General features: G+C 32.9%; 3 protein-coding genes across 3 annotated transcripts; 2 read left to right on the top strand and 1 right to left on the bottom strand.

The window, feature by feature from the left end:
• The first annotated feature begins 5,312 nt into the window (after positions 1-5,312).
• LOC102591234 (uncharacterized) lies at positions 5,313-6,484 on the top strand. Its single transcript, XM_006349018.2, has 2 exons — positions 5,313-5,972; positions 6,055-6,484. The coding sequence occupies exons 1-2, from the start codon at positions 5,564-5,566 to the stop codon at positions 6,249-6,251; spliced, it is 606 nt and encodes a 201-aa protein (XP_006349080.1). The 5' UTR covers positions 5,313-5,563; the 3' UTR covers positions 6,252-6,484.
• An 841-nt stretch (positions 6,485-7,325) lies between these two features.
• LOC102579317 (pentatricopeptide repeat-containing protein At2g15820, chloroplastic) lies at positions 7,326-12,981 on the bottom strand (the record flags this gene model as incomplete). Its single annotated transcript, XM_006349068.2, has 2 exons — positions 7,326-10,890; positions 12,421-12,981. Coding segments are annotated over 2 exons (2,442 nt in total), but the record flags the coding sequence as incomplete, so codon positions are not given.
• Positions 12,982-14,526: 1,545 nt separating this feature from the next.
• On the top strand, positions 14,527-17,794 carry LOC102590882 (histone deacetylase HDT2). Its single transcript, XM_006349017.1, has 7 exons — positions 14,527-14,680; positions 16,199-16,269; positions 16,376-16,828; positions 16,964-17,038; positions 17,153-17,243; positions 17,341-17,470; positions 17,569-17,794. Exons 1-7 carry the CDS (start codon positions 14,668-14,670, stop codon positions 17,615-17,617), a joined length of 882 nt encoding a protein of 293 aa, XP_006349079.1. The 5' UTR covers positions 14,527-14,667; the 3' UTR covers positions 17,618-17,794.
• Positions 17,795-18,313: the final 519 nt, after the last annotated feature.

Genomic DNA, 18,313 nt, shown 5'->3' with positions numbered 1-18,313 from the left:
TCGAAAATCGATAAATAAATTTTATAGGATTATTTTCTTTTACGAAATTGATAAATAAATTTAAAGTACTTTTCATATAGTTTTTGAATATCTAAATTTTTTGTTTAAATTATTGAATTAACGTAATCTAATTTAACTTTAACAATTAGTCAAATTGACTTTCAAAAACCGCAACATGACAATTAAAAGTGGACGGAGGGAATATTTTTAAATCTTTTTGGGAATTGAATTTAGCACTTTCTGACATATCTTGTCTTTTTTATATTATACTCCCTCTGTCCCATTTTATATGTCACCTTTTTACTTTGTACTTGTATTAAAAAATAATATAACTTTACCCTTCTACCCTTATTTAATGTTTTCTTAAGTCAACTTTATTAATAAATGTCAAGATTAATTAACTATTCTATCAAGGGATAATAGGCAAAATATAATAATTTATGCATAAATTTTATAAAATGACAAGTATTGTGGTCCAGCTATTTACAGAAAGGGATAACATATAAAATGGGACGGAGGGATTATATATATAAGCATAATTGAAATATTATTCTTTTCGTTTTTGTTACTAAAATAATAATTTTATAACTATGATGCAATAATCTGAAAGTTAGATAATTATCTAATTAAGTATGAATTTTTTTTCAATATATTTGGGCACTCAACATTAATTAAGATAAAAGTTTTTGACTTGTCTTTCTATTTAAGTCCACCTAACAATAGTCAATTCAATGGCATTTTTTGGGTTACTGAACAATTAATTCATGGTGGGCTAAGAATTACAAATTTTGGAACAATCTGAAGCAAAATTGGAAGTTTTGAACTGATTATTCCAAGTGTGACAACTTAAATTGAGACTATCTAAAGTTGTGGTGGAATGTTAAGTATTATTTTTAATCATAAGTTTCAATTTTGAATTCTGAAAATGAAATCGTCTTTGATAGAAGTGTTTCACACTCCAAAGTTAAACTTCCCAACGTGAATCTTAAGTCAATCAAAATTCAATATAAATACTGAATACCGAATATATCAAACACAAATATCACTTGAACTCAAATCTATCCAACTAGATCGTAACAAAATGTAAGACCAATCTCAAAACAAACATAATCGAATCTAGCAACCAAGCACTCTCGCTCTCAAAAATGGAGATACAAAAAATGCCTAGTTATCAAGGACATGTCTGAAGAGGATCTACTCACTAATGAACTATGAGAAGAGAAAATAAAAAATTAACAGCCTAATTAGATTGTCATTAGGGGTGTTCATGGGTTGGTTTGGATCGGTTATTGGTCAAAATCAAAACCAAATCAACTTAATCGGTTTTAAAATTATCAAAACCAAACCAAACCAAATATAATATACATTTATCGGTTTGGTGATTATCGGTTTCGGTTTGGTTTGGTTCGGTTATTCGGTTATTAACCATACACAAAAATAAAAGAAACAATTCATTTAAAATGTGAAAAAAGTGACAACAATCCATTCAAAACGAAAAATAGTTAGAATGACTTAAATTACTAAACTTTCAATCACTAAATTTACTATCAATAAAGCTTTAAAATTCACTATATTGGCCTAGAAGGAAGAGACAATAACATTTCCAGTCCCACAAAGAATTAACATAGACACTCATATACATGAAATCAATAAGATAAATGTTTCATCTTGGGCATTTTTGCTTTCAATAAGTAAATTATAAAGAAATTTTAATGAAAATATGTATAAGATCTTTAAAATTGTTTATAAAAACAATATATTAAGTATGTATATTAATAAAATATATGTATATAATTCATCGGTTCGGTTCGATTATTTCTTCGATTTTTTTCCGAATAAAACCATAACCAAACCAAATACTATCGGTTTTCAAAAATCTAAAACCAAACCAAACCAAACCCAAATAAAATCGGTTTTATTTTATCGATTTGGTTTGATTTTTCGATTTGAATCGGTTTTTATCCAAACCGTGAACACCCTAATTGTCATGATATGTCCAATTCCAATTAAAATTTAGTTCTAGAATATTCTACCAAAAAAAAGAAATACAAAACAGACAAAAAAATAAAAATAGGACTGTTACCTAACAAGTTATACATAGACCAAACTCCTTAATTATTTCACTCAAAACCTCCCTAGAATACACCTACACTAGATATACTTAAAGGCTATACGAGTCTCGAGTTTGAGTCTTGAAAAAAGAATTGTAATTAATAGATAGTATTTGTTAGAGTTTTGCCCTGATTTTTTTACCTTATTTGAAATTTATTTTTTCCTAAAAGAAAAGATAAAACATTGCCATAAATGTTTTTACTTTTCATGAAAGGAAAATATAATTATCTTCCATATTTGGTTTATTCTTTTCTTGGAGGAAAAGTTTAGAGATCTATAAATTGAATATATTTATTCTCATAGCAAAACACAATAGAACCCACAATGTACGTAGTTGCTTAGAGAGTTTTGTTTATGGACAGATTTTCTCTACAGTTTCTATGCTTTTAATTAGTTTTTAATTATGTAGGTCAGTTGGTCATATCAATAATAATATTATGTTTTTAGATAAGTTTTGTCATCTGATTTATCGACTATATGATATGCAATTGCAAGCTTCCGCATGACGCCCTAATTGCTTTCGAACCCAACAATATTTTGTTCTTTAAAATGAACTTTTTAGTTATTTGAATCAGTCGAGTTTCAGGATAGAGTTTGAGTATTACGTAGAAAAAACTCAAACAAATTAATTATTGAGAAATATTTGAGATATTTTTTTTATTATCAATAAAATATCTCGAGTTTGATAATGACATAGACAAATTAATTTTATTCCAAGGATGCCGATCTATTATCACAATTCAATTTATATTTGAATTTGGATATAAAGTTGTGGAGGTTAGAAAGGTATATAGTCAATGTTGCAAAATGATGTTTTAATTCCTTGCATTATTTTTAATTGTATATATAAATATTTTCTCTTCCTTTTATCAGAAACATAACATGATAAGATTTGATTATGACCTAAATTCATCCACTTTTTTAGAAAACAAATTCATTGAATATTGTTAAATGATCACATCATACTAGTAACACAAGTAATCTATATTGAATTAAGTTCTAAATTTTGACATGAAATATATGTGAAAACTATTAAAATTTTAATCCAATAATAAAATAACCACAATTTTAAAAGTGTAATGAATCTAGTGGTAAATATTTAAGGTTGAATCCATCAAACCTAATGGATTTATTTTATATTTTATTTAAATAATAATAATAATATTTCATAATTATATATATATATATATATTCTCTAGTGTGCACGTAACTTAATTATATAGGTAAGAAGGAAAGAGACTAGGTTCGAACAACAAATTAAAAAACATTGAACTTGTCTTAAGATAATTCTTACTTAATTAGTTCACTAATTTAAACTCTTTATATTCATAGTATATCCTATTCATATTATATGATATTTTTAGAATACATAAATAATTTCTTAAATTTATTAATAAATTTCATTCATACACTCAAATTACGTCTTGTTCTAATTAAACACTTGATAAAGTGGTTTATATTAGACATTTTCGGCTCTGATTTTTGGGGAAAAAATATCTACGTGTTTTAAGTGTCTATTAGATAGTTAAGTTAGCCATGTAAAATATGTCATATCTTTTAGTTATACACATCAACTTTAATTAGAACATGCGTGAGGTTTTACGACTTATCGAGGCAAGTGTGTATAATTAAAGGTTGTGACATAGTTTAAGCGATTAACTTATCTACATACCAGACATTTGAGAATGCACGCAAAAATATTATTCAAATTTGAGGTAAAAATATCTAATATGAATATTTTATCATGTGTTCAATTATAATAAATTTTAATTTAATTGTCTAAATAAAATTTACTAACAATTTACGAGGTCGTCGATGTCTTATCTCTAAAAGTAAAAGAAGTTGCTTTGATATACACAAAAAGAAGATCAATAAAACATTACTTTCTCCATCTATTTTTATTCATTCATGTTTTACTGGGAACAAATAAAATGACATGTTTACTATATCACCCTTATTAATAACGCTCATTTTTTCATTTATATGACTCACTTTTCTTTTTATCAATTATAAAAGAATGACACATTTACATATTTAGTAAAAATTTAACTTTCAAATATTTATTTTATAAATGAAATAATTTATAATCACACAAACTTTTATAATTTATTTTAAACCATATATTTCAAAAGTATTTTTTTTCTTTTATGTCAAGTTAAATCATATCATATAAATTAAAACGAAGAAAATATAACTTTATAAATTATTTAACTCTTAAAATATATATATATATAAAATAATAAATTATCTTGTGAAAAATCATTAATGGTAAAGGGGAATGTTTTTTAAAAAAATAAAAAATGGAATGTTTGGAAGTCACTATCATGGTACACGTGTCCTTATTTAATTGGACTATAAAGCCACCATAACTTAAACGTTTTTATACCACATACCGCTAAGTACTCTCGCGAAGCAATGCTGCCGTTTGCCACGTGTCATATAATATGGGTCCCATTACCATACTCGCCACTCAAATCTTGATAGGTGTTTGGAAGTAATTTGAAATTTTGAATTATAAAAATATGAAAATCGTAGATTGAAGTAAAAGATTAATAGGTAGTTGTATGATATTGAATTTTTCTTATCAATGATATTATTATAATATTTATTTCTTAGACTTTCATTTTTACTAAAATTATATGTTGTTTCCTTTTCTTTGTTTTCAATTTCATGTTGATTGTTATTAGTATAGGTATTTTATACGGTATTTATTTCTTTTTCTATTTATTTGATATGTTTTATTTGTGCTGAGGGTCGGAAATAATTTCTATACTTTTTATAAGATAAAACTAGAATTATGTACAATTATACTCTCACTTGTAAAATTTCACAAAATTTGTATATTATTGTTGTATCAAAACTTTTTTCAAATTTTATGCAACATTACCAAATAAGTACTCCTCATAGTCCACAAATAATAGTTTCCTTTATACACGCCACACTTTTATTTTTAATCTATCTAAAAAGAATGTTACATTTTTTATAATTGAAAAAAAAATTAACTTTAAAATTTTACTTTTATTATTAAATGAAATAATTTGTAGTCGTATAAATGGTGAGAAAGTATTTCAGACAACAATTTTTGAATAATCTTCCTTTCAATCATAAATTTAACTTATTTTAAATCAAATATTATCACAAAAAAAAACGAAAAAAAAATAATATTTATAATTACAAACTTTTACATTAAAAAAATTATTTTGTTCTTATTTAACAGGAATTTCAACCAATCGCAGTGAACCTTATCTTCTTCATCCCCCGTATAAATAGGAGTAAGCGGGAACACCATTTTCTTCAATCGTAAATTAGCCCTTCTAATTCATCTGAATTACGCTTCTGCCATTCTGGTTATGTTCACTGCAGGTCACCGTAAAACTGAGAGCCACCTCTCTGTACCTAGATTCTTCCGCTACCGCCGCCACAGGTAAACGTTAAAATCTATACAGCGTAAATGCCTTCTCCGAGAAATCACCGGAGAGGAGGTAGTGAGGAGAAGAATCGGAAGGGAAAGTTATCGGAGAAATCAATGTCGTTTCACGTACAGAGTTCGGAGAGCAGTACGTCGGAGTTGCTGCGAAGGCCGAGAACAGTACCGGATTTGCTCTCCGCCGGTAGAATTTCAGCCGGAACCGGTAACTGGCCGGAAGTGAAGGACAAGTTGAAGCTAACGAAGTTGCTGTTGAATGTTACGATTCAGAGAAGTATAGGTCCTGTACATGTTCTGATTTCGCTTGAATCGACGGTTCAGGATCTCATCGCTGCCGCTCTCCGGCAATACTCGAAAGAAGGAAGGCGGCCGGTTCTTACATCCGTCAATCCCGCCGATTACGATCTTCATTACTCGCAGTTCAGTTTAGAAAGTAAGAACTGTTCGATTGAACATTTCATCGCTGAATCTGAACCGTTGATTTTCACGCCGAACTGATATTTTTTTCGTTCCAGGTTTAGACAGGGAGGAGAAACTGATCGGATTAGGTTCTAGAAACTTCTTTCTATGCCCAAAAACGTCAAATTCCGACGGCGCCGGTGCCGGAACATCGTCTTCTTCCTCTTCTTCAAGCTGTGCAAAGCAAGCTGATAAAGCTACTGCTACAAAAATTTCATTTCCTTGGCTCAAATTCATGGATTTCATGCGGTGAAAGAAATTATACTCCAAATCTGTCACTGTAAGTTCGAAATCCTCATCAACGAGTTGAAAATTCACGTAGCTAATTAATCGAGCTACTAATATTCGTCCTAAGTTTTAAGATTATTGTACATTACATGTTATATTTTATACTATAGATTAATTTCGAGTATTTAGAATAATGTTTTGATGTTGTTTTGAAGTATGAGCAGAAAAAATAAAACATTATTTGTCACTTCCTTTTTATTTCGTCGGATTAAATTTGAATTTATATGAAGTATTATAAGGTTCATCTTATGGAACGATACTCCTGACATGATTTTTATAATTCTCGATACTTGAATTTGTAATCTTACCATAATTTATATCGATCTTTCTGTCACGTTACACATGCAACAAAGTGTAGAATTGTTTTTTTTGCATATTAATATATTTTTCGATATCGATTTTGTGAAATTGAGATTGGGATTTTTTTTATAGCCAACAGTATTTTCAAGTTGATTTCCAGCAATAATGTGTAAAATAATTGAGTGCCTCATTAATCGAGGAGGGTTACATCGAAACTCGAAGCTGATGAATGAAAGGATGCTACCAACTTTTCGTCAAAATTAAAATTTTAATTTTATTGATTCTAAATTTTAGAATGATAATTTCAAATATTAATAATTGTATTTATAGAATACTATAAATTTTCTATTTGTAAATATTCTGAATCCACAATTGTAGTGTCTACTAACAAAATCTTTGAAAGATTCCACAAAATTATTGTGTTTTACTATATTATGGTCAAATAATATTTGAAAATTTGTGCTTCCACGTGATAAATGTGGGAGTATTTTGGCTTTTTATTATGTACCACAAATTTAAGAAATGAATTGATGTTGTGTCTATTCAATACTAGTCACTAATAATATGAACCAAATTGGAGCATATAATTGTATGATTTGCCCTTTAAACTTGTCTTGATTTTTTTCCTTTTGAACTTGTGTCTAGCGGAACGTTACTTTGTGGAATAATATGATACAAAAATAAAAATTAAGAAAAAATTATTTATTTTTAAGGATAATAATTAGAGAGCAACACAAAATAGAAGCAAAAGTGCAAATGATCCAAATTGAAAGTGTACATAGGACCACAAGTTCTACAATAAACTTGAAGAAGGATAAAGACGCAACAAAGATCTTTTTATCGAAATTGATTAATTTTACGCTGATTGTCAATCTCTGCAATACCCTTCCTTTAATCGAACTTGGAATCAACAATTGTAAGTTGTTAGCAAGTAGTGAACACTAGACGAGCTCATAAGTATAGTACGAAACACGTTTTATCTATAGAGCAGAGCGACCTCATCTTACTTGCTTGCTTCTATGCAAAGGTTCCAACAATAATACAGTGCAATGGATAAAGTTGTTTCTCTCTTAATCAGACGTCTAACTTTCCCAATATTTGAATTCGTTGTCCAAACAAGAAAGATCATCAACCCAATTCAGTAAGTAGAACTAGCGTCAACTGATCACTTCTCGGCCATGTCTTTGAAAAATAGCGACTATGATGGACCTCAACTGATATCTCAGCTAACTTCTTGAATTAAATCGAAGACAGCCACGAGCAAGAAGGACACATTTTTATTTTTATTTTACCCTCCCTAGGAGCTCCCACCCATTTTGCTCCCTTGGTGACTTGAACTCGCAACCTTTGGGTTGGAAGTGAGGGGTGCTTACCATCCGAGCAACTCCCTCTCGTCAGAAGTATACATTCTTTTACAGTTAAAACAGAAAAAAACTGTTGGTCTCAGCTCTAAGAAAATGTGCTTTAGCACCTGTATTCATCTCAAACTTGTGATTTTGAACACAAATGCAAGGAGGAAAATCAATATGCAAGTATTATTGATGTCAAAAAGACCAGCACTACGAAAGTGATGTCATACCGATTGAGGATGAAAGAAAATCAGCAGCTGTTCTTGGCATAGCCCACTACAAATAAAGGAACATCTGCCAAATCTGTGTAGATGATATAGAGCAATGTAAGAAAATATGGTAAACTGATTCCGCCTCTATTCAGCACATGTAGCAGACTAGCTGTATCCGTCATCTTTGTAGATTGTTTTGAGTCGACCACACAAAACGCATGACTTACTTTTTCATATACTCTTCCATAGACCAAAAGTAAGATGATTAGTACCTGTGGGCTGTGAGTAGCATCTTGTAACAGAGTTGACTGTGAATGAACCACGGTCCTGCCGTCTACAAATTAACTGATCATTACTGTTGTTCGAACCAGAAACTGAGGATAAAAGGTTGGAAAAAGAGTACTATCTTCATGTAGGATCAACATGAAACAGAGGAAGCACTATCTACACATGAAAATCAAAAGGAACGAAGAATTGTAGCTTTCTGCTCTGACATCAGTTTTATCATGACAATTGCTGCTACTTATGAAATCAAAGGTGATTAGAGTTTCTTTTTTCCTGATATGTCAAAGGTGATTAGAGTTGTGTACCGAGACGTGTTATACCCTATGCTTTCAACTTATGCAAACTGTCAAAGAATGTGCTATATACCAGAGGAATATGTACAAGGTTATTCTAGAGCTAGTTTACATATATGGTTTTAAACCTACGATTAGACACGTCACAAAAGATAGTGTTGAGGTAATGATACCTGTCAGAAGAAGGTGGTCAGGCACCTTATAAGCCACAAACTTTTGCAGCAACGTTTTTAATCTCAAATAACCTATTACACCTTGCAATAGAAGGCATACAGACCAATACATCAATCAGACAAGGCTCTATGACGCTCTGAATTCTTCTCGTCAGTCTCCGAGCCACTGTCAAAATTGATACATTGGGTTTCCAGGGATCCATTTGAGTCGCCACCTGCTTTAAGGAGTTCCTTTAATTCATCAAGAATGAAGGGCTCTACCACCTTCCAGAAGAATGTAGCATTGTCCCCCAGAAATCCTATCCAAAAGACCCTCCCCCTCTTTTTTACTCGGCAGTTTAATGATTTGGCTTTCAGTGCTTTAAGAATACTCACAACACCCTCTGAACTTCCCTTTACTCTCAATAGAATATCACCAGATGATGTCCGGTAACCACCATACATATACCAATAAGCAAGAACGCGAGGTGACAACCATCTATGTATGAGTTTTGGTATACAAGGACGTCCATTGGGCCAGAACTGATCAGCATAGAAAGTAAAATAAGAATGTGAAATGGTGGTAAAAGAATTAGGAATGTCAGCAGTGCTATCCACCATCATATCATGAGAGCCTAACCACTCGTGAAATTCATCATGTATGTGTTTCTTAAAAATGGAATGGATCCTCGACTCTTCGTTAAATTCATAATGGATTGCATGCAATCTTCTCTCTCCATCTGATCTAATTTGCACACCCCCAAGAAGCAACCCCGTCAAAACCTCTCGTTTTTCTGGTGTGAGCTTCAGCCTTACAGGTTCTTCAACTACTTTCTCCCGCAAGCTAAGAACATAATCAAGTCTTTCCATCAACGAAGATTCAATCTCAACGTCGTATTTCTTTTGGCGAATCAAATTGTATATCTTTACTGCCTTCACATACTCTCCAGAGGTCATATAGCCTCTCAAAATACTGTTGCAAGAACGAGAATCAACACCAATTGCCACATTACCACGCATTTCATGGAAGATTTCTTCAGCCAGGCTCAGATTGCCAGTATTCACCAACGAATCCAAATAAATGTTAAAAACTGTCAGATTCGGATGGCAGACTTCACGGTACCGGAGAAAGGTAGATTCCAGTTTCTCATGTAAACCTGCAACGGAGTACATCCTCATCAAATCGATGAATGATGGGACCAGCTGTTTCATACCACTGTTTATGAACTCGGACATGATAGAATCTGCAAGGTCTAGTTTTTGATGTTTAGACAACACCTTTATTATTTTATGGTATGCTGCAACGGAGGTGGAACCCAATTGTTCCTGCATCCTCCGAAATACTTTCAAAGATTTTGTAGGTTCTCCAATCTTTGCATACACTTCCATACGATAGACAAAAGCTTGAGAAGGAGGACTGCCATCGATGGAGAGAAGTTTTGACCAAGTTCTTTCGGCTTCCTCCACATTCCCATCCTTCGAGCAAGCTCTTAAAACTGACACAAGTACCTCTTTGCTCTCTTTAATTCCTCTTGACCGCATTTCTGCTCTTAGTGCAGCAATTCTTTCCATATCAACCACATCTTGATAACTGTGAAGCCATATAAGACCGCCGAAAATATCTCTGTGTATTTCCAATCCAGAGGAAGTCAAGTTCTGATATATAAATTCAGCCTGTTTCAGAAAGTGTTTACTCTCGCTCGATGCCTTCCCCAAAAGAGCTTTAAACAGAGATTTGTGTAAGTTAAGCCGAGGCTTATAACCTCCCAAGTGCACCATGCGATTGTAGATGTTACAGGCTTCATCTAACACTGATGGTCCAGATGAACTAAGATAGGCAATAATGAGAATATGGAATGTAGATTCACATGGCACTCGTCCCTGATTAATTATGTCATCAAAAATCTCCCGGCACTTCAAGTGCTTTCGTTCCTTCCCCAAATAATCTGCTAGCTTTGTAGCTAGAGCGAAATCAAATCGAAACCAATGTTGCTGCATCATCCATTTGTAAACCTGCTATTTTGCATCAGACACTTTTAGATCTTTGTGATTTAGAGTTTAGACCCTATTATTTTAACTACATAATATGAGTAATTAGGCATCGGACAAATGGAAAAATAAGTTGTTTAACAAAGTGGATGCAATTAAATGTAAAAGCTTTAGACTTCAATTTGAGGAAGCAAGTAAAATGCCGATAGTTGCTCTTCCTTAGACATTCCAAATGAAAAAAACTCGGCACCATGGAGTGCGAACCTATTGAGCTGCTTAAAGTGCAAAAACGATGAAATACCTTGACAAGACTGGCTAGTACAGATACTTAATGTATAAGTACAAAATCTTAAGAAACACAAGTACCTTATCAGAAAAAATCAACCAAGCACAGAGAAACAGCAATTTTCTCCACCATTTGTAGCAAATATCATCGACATAATAGTTAGTGAGATAAGTGAAGCCACTAATGATCAACCCAAATATTATACCAACATAACCAAAAACACAAAAAGATACCAACGTTTTCTATAATAAAGAATTGACTAAACTAAAGCAAATGAACACATTACCCTAAAAGAACCTTCATTTTCGCGAATACGCATACAGTATAACAGAAATTATCTCCAAAATCAATAGCAAATTTCTTCCACATAATAGCTACCGATAAGTGAGGCTACTAATGATCAATCCGAAAACTTTTACCAACATAACCAAAAACACAAAAGATAACAACTTTTTTAAACTAAAGGAAATGAACATCATTACCCTAAAAGCAGCTTCATTTTCGCGAACACACATACAGTTCAACAGAATTTTTCTCCACATTCTCCAAAATTTATATCAAATTTCTTCCACATAATATATACTAATAAGTGAGGCTACTAATGATCAACCCAACTACTTTTACCAACATAACTAAAAGGCATAATACATACATATGCCTTTAACTTGGCATCAACTTGTATCTATGTCCTTCAACATGTCCTTCAACTTTGAGTGTGCACAAGTCAGCATTTAAGTTCATAGGCAAACCCAGGATTTAAAGATTTCGGGTGCATCAATATTACCTTAGCTCTAAGCTAAACTTAAAATAAAAACAGTGAAAAAGGGCTTTAGCTGGATTCAAACCCGGTTCTCAGGGGTGGTTCCCCTAGTTGTACCAACAACACAAGGGCACTCATATGTTTTTTCTTGGGTGCAATGCTAATTATATCCTAATTTTTGACAATTAGATATACATATATATACATGATTTTTTCAAAGTTAACGGGTGCACGTGCACCCTCACTTGCAAGTGTGGGTCTGCCTCTGCTTAAACACGTATAAAATTGAACAATTAAACACACATATCCTAACATAAGACATCACGTAAGATGCCACATGAATTGCCACATAGGACACATCTGCAGTCTGTCTACTTGTTCAACTCTATACTAGTTTAAATGTGTACTTATGCACACTCAAAATTGAAGGAGATATGACATAGATACCAATCGTCAAATAGGACATGTGTGTCTACTTGTACAACATTAAAAAAAAGGAACACATTACCCTAAAAGCAGCTTCATTTTCGCGAATTCGCATACAATGAACAGCAACAAAAGTCCCATCTTCTTGCCTAATCCACTTCCTTTGTGCATTCAAAATCCTAACCATAGTAGGCGTCTTATGAGCAGGAAGCTCTTTACAAAGCCAAGCTAATCTTGCCCTACGCCATTGATCAGGAATATCCTCTAATTCCCTCACCTCAACAGCTGGGGTTTCAAACTTCTTCAACTCCACAGAATCAAAAGAATCGTCAAAATTGAAACTTTCAGCAACCCCAGAAGCAGAAATGGGGTCCCAATTGTCGAAATCAACTTGGGTTTCTTGGGAATCCAGCAGAAGTTGTTGGGGTGAAGTGGAAGATGAAGAATAGGGGGTGTAAAGGGATATTGAGGGAGACAGTGAAAGGGGTTTTAGGGGAAGGAAAAAGGATGATGAAGGTAAGAGGTGGTGGCGATGATGCCGGCGGCCGCCGGGGGGTGAGGCCGGCGGCCGCCGTGGTGGTGGCGGAGTGGGGAGGAGAGAGGGCGGAGGACGGTGGACATGAAGGATTGGATAAGGGAAGTATTACATAACAGAGGAATGGACATGAAGAGTAGAGTGGTAAGCTTGTCGGAGTTGTCCAAACATAGCCTTATTCATTGCAAATGTTTGGTTTGATTATAGTTTGGTTGACTTAAAAGTTACTCAATTTTACCAATCAGGGTTGTGATGGAGTGGTAAATACTCCTTCATCTTTAGCCAAGAGGTCTCGGGTTCGAGTCTCCTTGGATATGAAGTCGCCTTTATTAGGGAGCGCTTTACCCCAATGTGAGACTTCCCGCACGCGAATTCGAATTTAATCGGGCTCCAATATGGATACCGAACACCGAATGGGAAACAAAAAAAAAAATGTTCATCAATTTTATAAGTGAATTTTTTGATTTTTTGAAGTGTTTGACAAAAATAAAAGTAACTTAAAATGAGTCAAAAATGACTTAAAATAAGTTAGAAATTGTTTGACAAACTTAAAAATAAGTTTAAAATGACTTAAAATAAGTTATGAACCAAAAATAGCTACTTATTTTAAGTTATTTTTAATCTTGTCAAATACTTTCTAACTTATTTTAAGTCATTTTTTGACTTATTTTAAATTATTTTTGCCAAACACTTCCAAAAGTAAAAAACAAACTTAAAAGTAAATTTGATCAACTTTTAAATCAATCCAAACACCTTCTAAGTCATACCTTATATAGAATAATCTTATGCTTTGTGAACGCTACTAAAAAAAACAAAAATAAAAGACTATAAATATGGCCATATGGGGAACAAAAATTTAAAACTACACAACTTTTAAATGCTTGCCATAAAGTGGCTACCTGATATAAATAGAAAAAATTATCTAATATACAACTTATTTTATCATATTTTTAAAATTTTCTGACATTTGAAAAAATTACAAAAAATTTCTCTCATATTCTCAGATACATCACTTTATGCGATGTATCAGTCAGATACATCACTTTACATGATATATCTGTCGAATACATCACTTTATGCGACGTACTTATCAGGACGTTGAGTGATGTATCTAAAATGGAGACGCGATATATCGGGACGCAATGTATTGGGATATATCGAAAACCGAAACACGATATTTCGGGATGTTTTTGAATTCCACCAAATTTAAGGAATTTTGTAGTTTGAAAAAAAAATAGGTATAAGATGATGTAATTATTTTTTTACTCTTAACACTATGAAATTTGTATAAAATTCTCATATAAATACTCCCTCCGTTTCACAAAGAATGACCTCCTTTTTTTTTAGTCAGTTTCAAAAAAATGACTTATTTCATTTTTTGGTAACATTTTACTTTTTGCTTTCTACGTGGCATGTTTAAGACCACAAGATTCAAAAGTCTTCTTTAATTTTTTAAACTTCGTGCCAAGTCAAACCAGATCAATCCTTTTGAAACGGAGGGAGTAACAAAAAAAAAAGTCAATAAAGAGTTCAAATATTGGCCCATAAATGATAATGGTATATTGGGCTACCTCAAACTAGGCCCATCGGGTTCTCTTAGTATACAAAAAATTTGAAAGTTTTAGTCAAATTGGGAAACCATAAACCCTAGTTAAGCGGCAAGTTTTTCTATATAAAGCCCTCTAAAACCCTCTCTCATACCGCCCTCTATAATCTTTGCTCTTCGCATAGCAGTCTTTTTTGCTCTCTTACTTCGCCCCCAATTTTTTTGAGCTTTCAAACAAACAATCATCAATGGAGTTTTGGGGTATGATTCAAATTCAATTTTATTGTGTTTTTATCTATTTTTTCTGCTTCTTTATTGGTGATTATTTGAATAGAAAGTAATTAACTTTGTTGGTTTGTTGTTGTTGTTGTTGAGCTTTTTTGTGTTAGTTTCTTAGTAGAGTTTTGGGTTATGGTTGAAATTTGATTTCTGTGTGTTTTATGTGTTTCCTCTACAAGTCTTGTTGATATACTCTGTTGCCCCTAGTATTTGAGCTTTTCAAACTACAATCGGAGTTTTGGGGGTGTGCTTGATAATCAATTTTATTGTGTTTTTTAACTGTTTTTTAATCGGTGATTATTTGAATAGAAAGTAATTAGCTTTGTGGGATTTTTGTTGTTGCCTAGTAGAGTTTATGGTTTAAATTTGATTTCTGTGTGTTTTATGTGTTTCCTTTAGAAGTCTTGTTGTTATACTCTGTTGCCCCTTATATTTGAGCTTTTCACATCATCAATGGAGTTCTGGGGTGTTTAAAAACGATTTTATTGTGTTTTTATGTGTTCCTTGTTTGGTTTTTGATTATTTGAAAATAAAGTACTGAACTTTTTGGGATTTTGCTGGGTATGTTGTCGTTGTTAAGCTGTTTTCTTTTTTTGTGTTAGTTACCTTGTAGTGTTTTGGGTTATGCTCGAAATTCAATTTCTGTATGTTTTATATGGGTTTTCTTGTTTATTGGTGATTATTCTAAAATAAAGTAATAATTTTTCAGGGTCATGGGCTTCTTCTGTTAGTTTTATTAGCCTGATATATTGTTCAATTTTATATTTAGATTCTGGTAGAGTTTTGGGGTATGTTTGAGGTTCAAATTCTGTGTTTTATCTCGTTCCCTTGTTTTACTTATTGATAATTGTATTTGTTTGAAAAGAAAGTTGGAAGTTTTAGGGTAGTAGAGCTTCTCTTTTTCTTTTGTTAGTTTGTAGTTTCTACCAACTGATATGATGATCAGTCTTAGAGTTTTGGGTATGTTTGAAATTCAAATTTTGCGTTTTTATTCGTTACCCTTGTTTTACTTATTGGTGTTTATTTGAAAAGGAAGTTAAAAATTTTGAGGGTTCGTTTTGTTTCTTCTTATGTTAGTGTCTAACTGGTATGTTGTTCAATCTTAGGCTGTGTTACTGGTAATGTGTATTGATTTTAGTGTTAATATTGTATGCACTTTGTGGGGTATGTGTAAAAGCAATTATTTGCCAGATTTTATGTTACTTTTTAAAGACAGAATCTTGATGAATTTAAATCCCACATTATTACATCAGATGAGAGAAATAAGTTGCAATCTTTGAGCTGAATGCCCTACTTTGAAATATAAATATTTTGTGAGATCACTTTTTAGTATTTGCAAGTTGTTGGTGTTCGTCAAAATTTTAGTGTGGATTTATTAAAAAAAGGCTGCGTACACTCCCCTGACCCCTCCCTCCTCGTGGGATTATACAGGGTTTGTTGTAGTTGTATGCTGTGTAACTTATTAAGGTGTGACATCTCTTTCACATGAACTATGTATAGGTGTTGAAGTGAAAGCAGGACAAACACTAAAGGTTAAGCCTGAGCTTTTCAAGCTCATTCATGTTTCCCAGGTTAGTTTTTTTCTTGGTATTCTTTCTCATGCTAGCATAATCTCTCTTTGCTTTTAAACGGATATTAGGGCATTTTTGAATGTTGAAATCTTGATTTTGTTTGTAGGCTGCCATCGGTGAAGTGAAGGATGTCAAAGAAGCCAAATATGTTCCACTACGCCTAACTGTTGGAGAAAACAGTTATGTCATTGGAACTCTATCCGCTGAGGATAGACCTCAGTTGATGTTTGACTTGGTCTTTGAAAAGGAGTTTGAACTTTCACATGGATGGAAAAATGGGAGTGTGCACTTCATTGGATACACTGCTGATGATCCTAGCGGTGATGAAATCGACTCTGGAGATGATGTTTTTTCAGATGAAGAGAATGTTTTGGAGGCACTGAATGGGAAACTTGAGGCTGATGTGAAGGATGTAAAGCCTGATGCAAAGAAGTCTGCACCTGTTAAGGATGCGAAAAATGCTAAGGTAGCTGAATCAAAGAAAGAGGCGGAGTCTGATGAAGATGACTCTGATGATGAAGATGATTCTGAAGATGACTCTGATGTGCCTCTAGGCATGGTATGATTCATAAAGACTTTTGTGATGCTTATTCTGCATCTTTTATCTTTTTATACGAGGAAAAATGTTATTCCTTATATTCTGTTTCTGTCCGGGTGTATTGTATTGAACATTTTCTCCTGTTGTTTATTCTAGGATGGTCCAGAAGGGATGGATTTTTCTGGTGATTCTGAGGATGATGATGATTCAGAAGAAGAGACACCTAAAAAGGTACTAAATTTTGGATCTTTCTGTGATTGTGCTCTATTTTTTTTCCGGACTTGTGAATGGATCGATTTGTCTTAATTATATTAGTTGTGTCTAATCGCTCCTTTTATGATAAAGGTTGAGCAGAAGAAGAGACCAGCTCCATCTCCTCAAGTAGCTCCTGGCTCTGGCAAAAAAGCTAAACAAGCAACACCCGACAACAAGTCAGGTTCGATATGTTTTTCATGCTTCATTTTTTTTATGTTTACATTCTCCATGGAGTGTTACTATACGAGCTTTGTTATTGACGACAACTTTTTTTTCAGGCGGTAAGAAAGGTCCAGCCACCCCGTTTGCTAAGCAAAATGGTAAACCTGCATTCAATGGTAACAACAAACCAAAAACTCAGTCCCCGAAATCTGGTGGTCAGTTCTCTGGCAACAAATCTAACAACAAGTATGTACAACAAACACCATAAAGCCCCTTCTTCCCCTTTTCCCCACGCCCTTTGCCTGAAACACGACTAATTTTTGATTGACAATACTTTGTTGCAGGAACTTCAGTGGCCAAAAGAATTTCAAGGGCAAGCAAGGAAGGAAGTAGAGGGCTTGAAAGATCTTTTTGAAGAGCAAAGATTTTACTTTTTATTTATAGATGTTTGGTCTCTATGGTTTAAGCTATTTTCCTTAGTTTTAGTAGGTCAATTTTTGATGAATGTTTTTGTTACCAGAAAGTTTTGCCCCTATCTATATTCATTACTTTCATTATATCTTCCTTTAATCTTATGACTTCTTAGTTTATTGTTTAATTGTGATAGTCTGTTGCTCTGCTTTGATTAAGAACTTTTTTTTATCTGTTGTCTATTGAAAACAATCTCTATTCTATCCATAGTGGTAGAGCATAGTCTGTTAATTTTTATTATATTAGTCTTTTTAACTTGGCCCCAATACGTGAATCTGGACGGAGTCTAGTTGGGCATTAGATTCCTTCGAACCTGTAGAATGTGTGTTTGTTGGATCGGAATTTGGTGAACCAACTCACAAAAAAGACAATTTTTAGGAGTAAAAGGTACTGTGAATTGTTATTCTTGAAAATAAAAAAACAATTTAAGTCAAAAAAGAGTTTTAAGGATAAGGGAAAACACGATTGATCCTCCACGTGGGGATTATTCATCATAAGATGGGTGGGGAAAGTTGATTAAATGCGATGCATACATTTCTTCCTTTTATTAAAGATTTGGAAAGAGATGCATACATAGAAGTACTATCTGCAAACCTATATAGTCTGTCTTCTAAAGTT

The sequence above is a fragment of the Solanum tuberosum genome, unplaced genomic scaffold (genome assembly GCF_000226075.1).
Source record: "Solanum tuberosum cultivar DM 1-3 516 R44 unplaced genomic scaffold, SolTub_3.0 scf00101, whole genome shotgun sequence".
Classification (NCBI taxonomy): Eukaryota; Viridiplantae; Streptophyta; class Magnoliopsida; order Solanales; family Solanaceae; genus Solanum; species Solanum tuberosum.
The sequence above is the reverse complement of the archived record's forward strand: the minus strand, read 5'-3'. Positions and strand labels throughout refer to the sequence as shown.

Coding starts and splice junctions, on each gene's coding strand:
- LOC102591234 (XM_006349018.2), top strand. CDS start 5,564: ATGCCTTCTCCGAGAAATCACCGGAGAGGAGGTAGTGAGGAGAAGAAT. Junction 5,973..6,054: donor CTCGCAGTTCAGTTTAGAAA/GTAAGAACTGTT, acceptor TTTTCGTTCCAG/GTTTAGACAGGGAGGAGAAA.
- LOC102590882 (XM_006349017.1), top strand. Junction 16,829..16,963: donor CTGATGTGCCTCTAGGCATG/GTATGATTCATA, acceptor TGTTTATTCTAG/GATGGTCCAGAAGGGATGGA. Junction 17,039..17,152: donor AAGAAGAGACACCTAAAAAG/GTACTAAATTTT, acceptor TTTATGATAAAG/GTTGAGCAGAAGAAGAGACC.